The following is an 11,980-nucleotide window of genomic DNA, read 5'->3' on the forward strand; positions in this document are numbered from 1 at the left end:
GAGAAAAAATACCACGTGAACATCATAAGATAGAGCGAGAAAGTAATATAGCCGACCGATGGCTACGAGAATAACCGACCAATGAACGAAGACTAACGATTGTATGGTCGCCATATTGTCATGTCAATTTTGTGACGGTGGTGGGTTCATTGTGCGTTATTTTATCTGAATATTGTTATAAATCTGTAATATCTATCCTTGCGGCTTACGACAGGCAAGGCAAGTATTGATTACGTAAATTTTACTAGTGAAAAACTGAAAACAACTTATGTGAATCGTTCAATTGAATACCAAACATTTTATGGGGTCGGGTGTGGTATTGGTATTTAGTCCATGGAGTACTTGTTTGTTTTGTTTTATACGTTTCCTGGAGCCGTTGCATGCATGAAACGCGGTGCAGATTGAAGTGTTTATGTTAATAAAAGTACCAAATGTATTTGTTTACTCAAAACCTTCGATCGATAGTTATGGCCGCTCGTGGATCGGTAAAAATCATGATGTTTTTTTTTACAGGCGCAGGGTGCATTGTTGCATCCGCTGAACCATGAGTTATCAGATACCATCGTCCCAGAGCCGCACGAGTAAGTAGAATTACATAGTTTTACTTGTAGTGTTTTGTCAATCGATAAGTGCAGTAGATAGTAGAGCAGGTTGTGTTCTAGATACTGATTATAGTTAGGTAGGTACGTACTTAGAACTCGTTGTGACTGTAGTGACTCATTTTATAAGTATTATTGACTGGAGAGTTTGTTCAATACTGTGAAAGACATCTCATTCATACCTGTCCAGATAAATTGTACCTGTATACTGTTGGTTACCTGAGATTTTTTTTGTTTATTGTGTTGGAATCCATTGTTCCTATCTTAGGTTGGGTGTACCTTTCACATACCATATTACTTCAAGTGTAATTGTGATTATTACTTATGTTTTTAGTCATGAATCATGTGATATGAATTATTTTGATTTAATATCCATGTTATTGGATTGGCACTGGTTTGTGTACAAATAATTAAGTAGAAATCTATTACACATTGATTACATTGAATTGATTATTGCATTAACTATACATCCTATTAAGATTACTAAATAGGGCTTAATTCTTAAATTGATGATTAGTAAATGGGTTACTAAATACTTTAAATACTAGTAAATCCCATATTAATGGTCTGGTATAGTTATTGACACACTTTCATGTTATTTTCACATGCTAAATCTTTATTGCAACTTCTCCATAGTTAAATTAATTTCTTGGTACCATTTGTAAATTCTCTAACAATATTAAGTAGTTAATCAAGTATTTATTGCATCCATAATGAACACAGGTGGTGGAAATACAATATTAAATAGTAAGTCACAATTACGGACCCTTCTATATTTACAGACCCTTCTTTATATCTTCTGAAGTTATAAAAGAAAATGTTCTCTTTCCAGTGTCTCACAGCAACTATGCAGGGTCTGACGTGCCGATGGCTCCGAGCAAGGAGCAGCAGACCCTCATGTGGCAGCAGAACTCCTACCTGGTTGACTCTGGTATCAACTCAGGGGCTGCTACTCAGGTGAGTTGTATACTGTTTGGATTAATTTTAATGATTGAATATGTCCATTCTCAAGGTGGATGGTTGACCTAGTTAAGGTCACAGGGAGTGGCTGGATGTAGGTTGCTTCGGACTATCCTGTCTGGATATCATTGAGCAAGGCCTATGTTTAGTAGTGGACATTTTCTGGCTTATATGATAATGATGTTGAATGAAAATGTTCAAATACTAAAATTATATAAGAAATTATGTTGTTACCATTAGTTTATCAGTTTCAGGCTTCTCATTGCTATAAATAGAAAGACAACATAGTAGTCCTGGTTCTCAGATTCATAGCAATTGCCGTTCCAATGTCTGCCTACACTTGTGGAAAACAGGTGTGAGGTTATGTATGTTTGTTGTACTGGTTCTGTCATATTCTGCTGCTTTACAATAGTCGTGTAGTTAGGCTTGATTCACCAAAAAATTTGAAAATGGGTATAGATTTTAATATTATCTAGCAATAACTGGTTCTTTTTTTTTTAAATAAAAATATTGTTAATGCAAGAAGTTTCAGTGTTTTACAAAATAATGAAGTTATAAAATCAGTTTGATTTGACAGACTTAAAAATAGAAGTGGTTTAGTATCCTGTTAGAAATGTGAATGGATATCAAGGTGAACTGATTACACAAGATAACAGTTGCAGATATTATAATGCTTTTAACTAAATTGCCAATGATTAATTAATCAAGAATCTCATCTATACACTGACCTATTTCATTAAGAATGTTGCTTACTTTTGTAATGGTTTTCATATTTCATACATAAACCATAAAGATTCCTGAGAAGATTCATTTGCCACCACTAGTACTCTTCTGGCGGTTGTTGTAAGAACTAAATTCAAGACATTTTATTGAGACAGCAATGATGTCTGATAAACTAGAACCTTTTAACGTCTGGTTTGCGGGTATATGAGACACAATAGAAAACACATTGTGACTCGTATAGATCTGCACTCCACCATACTACGGGTTAAACTGGAATCTGTTACCCACCAATGTGTAGAGATGGCATAGCCTCTTATGCACAGGAGGCCCACAGTCCAACTAATGAGTTACGGATAGTTGACTATTTCATTACACATAAATATTTACAGATTTTCTAATACTGGTTATATTTTGTTCTCCAGGTCCCATCACTCACTGGCAAGGAAGATGACGAGATGGAAGGAGACCAGCTCATGTTCGACCTGGATCAGGGGTTCGCTCAGGGGTTCACTCAAGAGCAGGTTGATGGTAAGTTGTGACAGAATAATTTATGTAATTCTTTTATTGTTTTTCTTTAATGACTTTGAAGATCATTCTAGGGGGTTAATTATTACCTTACCCTGAAGAACTTGGGCATATAATGTATATGTATGTAAAAATACTTATTTTTTGTACAGACATGAACCAGCAGCTGTCTCAGACGCGCTCCCAGCGTGTCCGGGCCGCCATGTTCCCTGAGACTCTGGAGGAGGGCATTGAGATCCCCTCTACTCAGCTGGACCCCGCCCAGCCAACGGCGGTGCAGCGTCTTGCTGAGCCGTCGCAGATGCTCAAGCATGCGGTGGTCAACCTCATCAATTATCAAGATGATGCTGACTTAGCCACCAGGTAACATAAATCTTTGAAATCATTTTCCAATCAAACATTCCATTACTTTATTCAGAGACAAATTATGCAGTGAAAGTATTTCCTGTCGTGGGCCCTGATGTTCAAAATGAAATTAATACAATAATCCCATTAATTTTAAATCACTGACTTTGTTTTGGTTTACTTTACTAGCTAATGATTTTGTTTATAGGGCTATACCAGAGTTGATCAAGCTACTCAACGATGAGGATCAAGTGGTTGTATCTCAAGCTGCCATGATGGTGCACCAGCTCTCCAAGAAGGAGGCTTCTCGCCATGCCATTATGAACTCGCCACAAATGGTCGCCGCTTTAGTGCGCGCCATTTCTAACAGCAATGACCTGGAGACTACCAAGGGAGCTGTGGGAACCCTGCACAACTTGTCTCACCACCGTCAAGGTTTACTTGCCATCTTCAAGAGCGGTGGCATTCCCGCATTGGTGAAGCTCCTAAGCTCACCTGTCGAGTCTGTGCTCTTCTACGCCATCACCACCCTCCATAACCTGCTCCTTCATCAGGATGGCTCCAAGATGGCTGTCCGCCTAGCTGGAGGGCTCCAGAAAATGGTTGCTCTCCTGCAGAGGAACAATGTGAAGTTCTTGGCGATTGTGACTGATTGTCTGCAAATCTTGGCTTATGGAAACCAAGAGTCGAAATTGATCATTCTCGCTTCTCAGGGACCTATCGAATTGGTCCGTATCATGCGCTCGTACGACTACGAAAAGTTGTTGTGGACCACCTCTCGTGTCCTGAAGGTAAGTTATTATTATACACTACTTGTCAATCTTTATTTTAGTATTTTCGATCAAGGTACATTTAATCAAAGATTTTTACATAATTATAACAAGTTAAATTCTTGATTTCCCAGGTACTCTCAGTGTGCTCTAGCAACAAGCCTGCTATCGTCGAGGCTGGTGGCATGCAAGCCCTGGCTATGCATCTCGGCAACCCTAGTGGTCGCCTGGTGCAGAACTGTCTCTGGACTTTGAGGAATCTCTCCGATGCAGCAACTAAGGTATTACAAGATAACATTTTGTATCACACAAATTAAAAATTAATAATTTTTCATGATTATATTAATTAATACGCTTCACATATTAAACAGTGTACTTGTGAGAACTTTATAATGATTTTATTTTAATTTCTCATGAGGTGGAGGGCCTGGAAGCCTTGCTGCAAAGTCTGGTGCAAGTTCTCGCGTCCACCGACGTGAACATCGTCACCTGCGCTGCCGGTATCCTGTCCAACTTGACTTGCAACAACCAACGTAACAAGGTAAGGGAAATTAATTCCTATCACTTTATAAATAAGGTCACTTTTTATCAAAGTTCGTCACTCCAGGTCGCGAAAAATACTTCGATAAAGTTGCTTTGTTTTGCATTGGTACTGAGTATCAACTAATGAACAAGTGTATGAAGATTGCAATGCGACCTTGAAGGACATTGTTTATTAGATAATATAAAGTTACTCATATAGTAGAGTTGATTCATCAACAAATGTATTGTACTGAACAAAGATAAATAAATCACGATATTTCATTCTGTGTCAAGTAACATAACCAATAGGTACCTATTAGGAATCTTGGCTTGAAACTAGTCGGGTTCATCGTCAAACAGTTACGTGAGTAAGCTGATAACAGTAATCTGTTTTAATTAGCAATCTGTTTACGGACAGCGAGTAAATGTTATTTGTTCTGATACCAAACCTTTTCCTACTACAGGTGACTGTCTGCCAAGCCGGTGGCGTGGATGCCCTGGTCCGCACCGTCGTGTCGGCCGGTGACCGTGAAGAGATCACCGAGCCAGCTGTCTGCGCGCTCCGCCATCTTACTTCGCGTCATGTTGAGAGCGAGATGGCTCAGAACGCTGTGCGCTTGCACTATGGTTTGCCGGTAAGTGATTTAGACCTATTTATTACATTATTAATGATGAAAGTCACAGAAGGGATAAGTTAGTCATGTTAGGTTTAAAGTAAGTCATTACTAGCAGCCACATTTCATAATCAATCTTTAATCCAATATGTCTGGAATTGTTCTTGATTTTTGACAGAAACTATTGTCAAAAATCAATCTTCATCCACAAAGGGTTGAGATCAGTTATTGATTTCTATCTTTAGTAGCTTTATGTCAATATGAAATCTACAGATAAATAGGTTACTGAAACTGACTGTAAGTTTATATTATAATATGTTTATAAACTGATGTTTTGCTCTTGACCTTTGATTAGTAATCACTAAGCAAATCTGCTTACAGTAGATTAAACTTATGTAATAATCTTATTTACTACTATTACTACTCATCTCACGTCATAGCGAGATATTATATTGCACAAAAAAGAATCCAAGTATTACTAATTTTACCGGGTTACTGGTTCTCCGGCTCGAATGCCAAAAGTAGAAATGGGGTGGTTTTTAGTCAGTAAGAGTGACACTTTCTCATCTCACCCAGAAGACATTGGATGGTTTCCCCCCCTTTAAAAAAAAACCTCCTTTAGTAAATTATAATAATTTCGTGTCCTAAAGCAAATGTTCAAATGCCTGTAATTTTGATAATAACATAAACACTACAATGTTTGTGAATGGTGTTTGTTATTCTTTTTTTATATGCTGTCGTAACTTATAAACTTGACTCGCGGAGTTTTTTCGTGACGTAATTACAAATTGTTTACAAAACAAACTTTGTTTCTGCATTGTCATGGACTATTGTTGATTGATTGCTCTGCTAATGTTTCATTGATCCAAGAAGTCTAGTTTTTACTTATAACACTATTAAGGTTTTGAACTAATTCTTTATACTATACTTATTAGAGACACCTGCGACACTGGTAAAAATTTTAATATGAGGCCACTTTGTAAAAGTTTGTCTTATCAGAATGAGGCAAACAAGAAAAAATACATATTCTTATGATATTTAATTACTATTTCTCCTTACAGGTGATTGTGAAGCTGCTCCAGCCTCCTTCCCGCTGGCCGCTGGTGAAGGCCGTGGTAGGCCTCGTGCGTAACTTGGCGCTGTGCCCCGCTAACTACGCTCCGCTGCGGGAACATGGCGCCGTGCATCACCTCGTGCGTCTGCTTATGCGCGCCTTCAATGATACTCAGAGGGTAAGGTTTTATTTTAGTCTTATACTTTATCAAATTAGGTTTTAAGATAGGTCTTATTGTTTTATATTCTAGTATATGGCTGGTTAAACAGCTGTACAATGTACATTCATTTATTATTTTTCTAAATGATGTCTCCGATATCGTCTATTATGAAGAAAGCCAATAACAAAAGTCACTTGTTCTAATGGAGCACCATCCTAAAGTATTTACAGCATTACTACACTACTATAGTCATACATTAACTCTTTATATTAATTGAAACAAATTATCTATCTCTTATCGCTTACCATCAGACACCCAGAGTGCTTGTTTGTCTCATTATTCAAAAAAAAACTTATATTACATTGTTCAACCATGTTCACCATGAAAAACAATACTAACAATATCTTACTCCATTTACAGCAGCGCAGTTCCTCTGGCGGCGGAGCTGCAGGCGGGGCATATGCGGACGGAGTGCGCATGGAGGAGATCGTGGAGGGAGCCGTCGGCGCACTCCATATACTGGCGCGGGAGAGTGTCAACCGGCAACTCATTCGCCAACAGAATGTTATCCCGATATTCGTGCAGCTACTCTTCAATGAGATCGAGAATATACAGGTAAGATTGTACGATATGATTGGGACAGCGAGCTAAAGAAATTGTTTAACATGTTAACTACTGCTTTGATCACTGGTGTTCAATGTTAGTAGAGAATTTACGTTCTATAAATTATAGTAGGCCATCCTAGGGATGACCTTTCTGTTAACCTTTGACATTTTGTGTGATAGAAATAGATTAATTATTAAATTCATAGCTTTCTCTATTCTACACACATTTATCTACTAGAAATGTGACAGTTTTGAAGTAAACTCTGTACAAAATATGTCAATGTACTTCTTGTGACATAGATAGTTTATTAAACTGATGCTAGTTACCTATAACATCTATTCTAAAGATCCATTAAATGATTACAGCGCGTGGCAGCAGGAGTGCTCTGTGAACTGGCCGTCGAGAAGGAAGGAGCCGAAATGATAGAAGCTGAAGGGGCTACGGCTCCGCTCACTGAACTACTTCACTCACGGAACGAAGGTTGCTACTCAAGTAATTACATTCCCTAGGGCGAGATAGGCAACCCTTTACATATTGATCTAGGTTTGAACCAAATTAATTATGTTTTACGGTTTACTCATTCGATTTTTCAAAGGATGATTATTGTCCAAATACTCAAACGCTACTCTATACTAGTTAAACTAGTTCTGTCTCTATCAATTCTTTATAAAATGACAGAGACAACACAATATTTAAGTACAACTTAATATTGAGTGGCATTTCAGTATTCGGGTGTATGACTCCCTATTGTAACTTGAAATTGGTTGAGTTACCTCATCAAACAGTTACTTGAATAAGCCGTAAGATATAATTCATTTAATGCCTTGTTAGAGTTGTAATACAAATCTGATCAATGTATAAAAATGTCTATAGCTCCACTCGAGTGTCAGTTTGAGTAGAGTTGATAGTTTCTTGTCTCTGTCTGGCATTGAATTTCTTTTAGCATGATTTTATTCTCGCATAAAAGTGCTTGCTGTTAGTAAAACAGTTTCCGACTATAGTTCTAAGTAATTTTACTTGTCTTTTATGATTGATTTTCTTCTATATTCATGTTTTGCTGAGTGACAATGTAGATAGTTATTTGTGGAGCATGCAATTTGGAGTAGTCTTTTACATTTTTACGAATATGTCTTGTACAAGCCGGAGTGAAGCTTGTAATCATAATATGACTGCTTGTTAAGTTGTTATGTTTTAAACGCATATTATTTCTTCTTGCATTTAGTTAGATTTTCGCTTCAATAATAAAATTGGCATATATTTTGACTTGGTTACTTTCCATTTTTCCAGGCGTGGCTACTTATGCAGCTGCGGTATTATTCCGCATGTCCGAAGATAAGCCTCACGACTACAAAAAGAGACTCTCGATGGAGCTGACCAACTCTTTGTTCCGCGATGATCATCAGATGTGGCCCAACGACCTGGCTATGCAGCCTGATCTCCAGGTAAAAACCTTTTTTCAACCAAAGAGGTAGAATAGCTGTGTAGTTCGTGATTCGAAATTCGAAAACTGTCGTAAAAATGTGCTTTGACGTCATAATTGTGATTGGCCAGTAATATTTGTTGTGAAAAAAGTATTTATTATTTCAGAAATAATTTTCTATTGCCGTGAAAAATATTGTGTTGTGAGGTTTTAATTGATGGATTAGTTATAGAATTCAACAGTATAAAGTACGTGTGGCAATGTTGTAATTGTCTGTACATGTGATTGTGGCTTTAAATTCAAACCCCCTTTTTATTTTACATTTAATTTTGTTCCTTTATTTAATTTTATTTCGTAATCCCTTTACTAGGATATGCTTGGGCCAGAACAAGGCTATGAGGGGCTGTATGGCACTCGACCGTCGTTTCACCAGCAAGGTAAGTCTGGATCCCATTTTGTAGAAGTTTGATCGACTAACCCTTTAGTAATGTGTAGAAAAGATGTTACAAAACCTCACTTAGTATTTTGTTAGTAGCTAGTACACTTAATATTGCACTTGCGGGTATTATGGTATTTCAAAATGTTTATATTTGGATTTCGGGCGCACCCCCTATGTTATTGGATCTACACATTAGAAATCCTTTAATGTCTTGTCTATCTGTATATGAGACACAATAGAAAACATATTGTGTCTCGTGTAGATCGATCCCAAGACAATTTTAGTTCCTAATATGTCCTTTCTTCTCATGGCGAGTAAATATAGCGACTCAAAAAGCCTATGTAAGTAAATATTTATTGAAAACAATACCATAAAATATGGAACAGCTTAGAAAACTTGAAATCCTATTATGTAAATTTTCATTATATTCCAGTCTTGAATCTTTCTGGAACATCTATTTAGAGCCCTTTTCAGATCTATTGTAGCAACCTAAACTAAAAATCACATCTAATAACTAGTAAGGTTATGTAATATCTATAGAAGTATTTTTGCTATACATTTTTCTTATAAATATAATACAAGAATACTTCCCAAACATTTCACGGTTGTATACTTTGTAGCACTGTTATGTTCCTATCATAAGACTATTTAAGGTGTCTATATAAATACGATTTTCTCTCTTCTTTTTACATGCAGCTTAACCCGGGACCTATTTATCACTAAACACAGGTGATGGGAATATTATTTATATTGTGTTACGTGTTTTAATATATATTTACGTATATTTTGTGATGTAACAGGGTTTGTGGTTTCCTATAATCGCTGTCAGCATGTAACATTATTAATTATGTAATTAATATTCTTTAATTCATTTTTTTAGGTAAGATTTTGATTGGAAATGTGATTATGGTTAATTTGTTTGTGCTTCCCTTATGTTAGCCCCGATTGAGATAAAAGTTCATTATATTGTTATCAGCCTGCTCATTAATCTTCTGGTGATCGAATTCCTTAAAAGAACTCCATATTCTTAAAGAGAGATAAAGCTATCCATTCCATCTTATGTATTTTCCGGTGTTAGCTTAGAGATTGTAATTCCTATTCAATCATTATGTCAGTTTTGTTTTTACAACCCAACAACAAAAGAATATTGTTACCAAATCATCGAAACTCAGCAGCTGGGCGCTTATCAAGTACTAAATACAACTGACACGATGCGAACCGCACGTCTCATGGCAGCCCATTAATTCTAAACACACAATATGCTTCCATACATTAACATCCATTCTGTGTGTCCCCGATGCTGAACTTAAAACCTATTTGCTAGCAAATAATACTCTAAAATACAGTACTATAACATGTTCTCATTTCACAGGCTACGATCAAATACCGATAGACTCAATGCAGGGATTAGAAATCGGCAGTGGATTCGGAATGGACATGGATATAGGTGAGAGCGAAGGTGCGGGCGCCGCGTCAGCTGATCTCGCGTTCCCAGAGCCGCCGCACGACAACAACAATGTCGCCGCCTGGTACGACACAGACCTTTAGGTTACAACACCCCCTGTATGTAGTACATCCACCCTATTAAAGAGTTCAGTTCAATTTAATTTAAGATTAAGACGTACGTAGTGTGTTTTGTTAGTGTTGTGTCAGTTCAAGCTACTTACTCTGAAATTATGATATAATTATTAAATTAGTACAATAGGTATCAACTTTTTAATAATGTATTTGATATACGTAAACAAACTTCATGTAATAAGCGTTCATGGATTATACTTATGTATAATTTAGCCGTCTATAAGTCGTATAGTTTCCAAGTTGCACTAAGCTAGTTTTAGTCTAGTTTGGAGACAGCAAACGACATTAATTCGTCTTTATTCCCATGTAATAATGTTCAAATTTGATCGATTGACGCAACAACAGAGTTATTAAAATCTGTGATGAATGGCATCTAGAAAGTGCATTACAATTTACAAAGCTTTTAATATGTTATGTTACCTAGCAGACGTTGACAACAGAAACTCGAGTTTATTTCATTGGTGCTAAATAACAACTGAATGTTGTATTCAAAATTATTCGCGAAAAATGTTTTATTTTAATTTTTTATATATTTGAAAGCACTTCAGTGTTATTTGAAATTATTACGAAAATATAAATGACCCTGCATTGGTTTATCGCCGTTTTATACGTGTACGTATAAAATGCGTCGGACAATAGGGTACATTACAGTAAGATTAAGATTTTTTATAGGCTTTAAAAATCGTATTTCTTAGTACTTGTAATTGAATTAGTAATGCGCATTTAAAGTATTGGATTTTATTTAAGTATGATCGAGTTTTTAATTCTTTTTTTTTATTTGATTATTTTGTTACAATTTTGTATGAATCATTATTTAAATGATGTATAAGACTGTTTGATCGAGTGAGTCATGTATTTGAATTTTAATTTTAATGTTTGACTGCCATTTTTTTACTCTGCCCTTCTAAACAAGGCCAAATTTAGGACTGTAGAACGAAGGTAGCCATGTACGATGTTTTTTTAATGATAGACTAAGTTTTAGTACGTTGACGAGAATGTGATATTCTCTGAAGTAGTTTAAGTAGTGAGATAAAGCATAACAAGTTTATGTATTCAATCCACGTGGACTAATAGCGGACATATTTCGAATGTATGGATGCATGTGTTTATTATTTTCGTTTACTTTGTGAGTGGTACTTAAGATGAAGTACGGTTTTAATATGTTTTTACCAACCATATCGGCTATTTGCACACCCTATGATATACGAAACTAGACGCACTAAACCGTTAGAACAATGTATCTTAGAATAATGTAATCGTTTAATGTAAGATTTATAATAATTTACTTGATTGTCCACTTAGGATCCTCTTATATATTTTTTTTCTATTTGATATTTTAATCGACTTTACCAATGTTTTTATAAATCGATTCGACTATGGAGACATTCGTAAAGTGTCACAATTTGTGTCCATTTCTGTATGGATAATAAACTAAATTTAATTACAATATTTATGTTTTTTATTTTCTACAAACCCTCTCATAACATTTTCAGGTCTAAAGGTTCAATCTAATGAATAATGCCATTCAAATGTCGTTTTAAAATCGTTAGTGTTGTTAGACTATAAACTACAAAATTAATACACAATAGAAACCTAAAGAAAATAAGTCTTTGATACTTTCAATATTCACTCAGGTTGGAACAGAATTTGTGCGAACTGCTGAGG

At 36.0% G+C, this 11,980-nt stretch overlaps 1 protein-coding gene across 3 annotated transcripts; it reads left to right on the forward strand.

The window, feature by feature from the left end:
- The first annotated feature begins 53 nt into the window (after positions 1-53).
- LOC118266874 (armadillo segment polarity protein) lies at positions 54-11,764 on the forward strand. 3 transcript variants are annotated; one of them, XM_050703027.1, is made up of 16 exons: positions 54-219; positions 514-581; positions 1,432-1,556; positions 2,705-2,810; positions 2,960-3,170; positions 3,361-3,943; positions 4,057-4,203; positions 4,341-4,463; positions 4,909-5,079; positions 6,120-6,290; positions 6,693-6,887; positions 7,244-7,358; positions 8,166-8,320; positions 8,669-8,735; positions 9,434-9,466; positions 10,110-10,162. In XM_050703027.1, the coding sequence occupies exons 2-15, from the start codon at positions 545-547 to the stop codon at positions 9,436-9,438; spliced, it is 2,211 nt and encodes a 736-aa protein (XP_050558984.1). In that variant the 5' UTR covers positions 54-219; positions 514-544; the 3' UTR covers positions 9,439-9,466; positions 10,110-10,162. The 3 variants fall into 3 exon arrangements, with proteins under 3 accessions (XP_050558984.1, XP_035436370.1, XP_050558985.1); XM_035580477.2 differs by lacking the exon at positions 9,434-9,466 and having other exon boundaries at positions 10,110-11,764; XM_050703028.1 differs by lacking the exon at positions 8,669-8,735.
- The last annotated feature ends 216 nt before the right edge of the window (positions 11,765-11,980 follow it).

The sequence above is a fragment of the Spodoptera frugiperda genome, chromosome 23, assembly GCF_023101765.2.
Source record: "Spodoptera frugiperda isolate SF20-4 chromosome 23, AGI-APGP_CSIRO_Sfru_2.0, whole genome shotgun sequence".
Classification (NCBI taxonomy): Eukaryota; Metazoa; Arthropoda; class Insecta; order Lepidoptera; family Noctuidae; genus Spodoptera; species Spodoptera frugiperda.

Bases quoted from the DNA above. Each gene is read 5' to 3' on its own strand.
- LOC118266874 (XM_035580477.2), top strand. From the start codon at position 545: ATGAGTTATCAGATACCATCGTCCCAGAGCCGCACGA. The intron at 4,464-4,908 runs GTAAGGGAAATT...TTCCTACTACAG, and splicing joins GCAACAACCAACGTAACAAG to GTGACTGTCTGCCAAGCCGG. The intron at 8,736-10,109 runs GTAAGTCTGGAT...CTCATTTCACAG, and splicing joins ACCGTCGTTTCACCAGCAAG to GCTACGATCAAATACCGATA.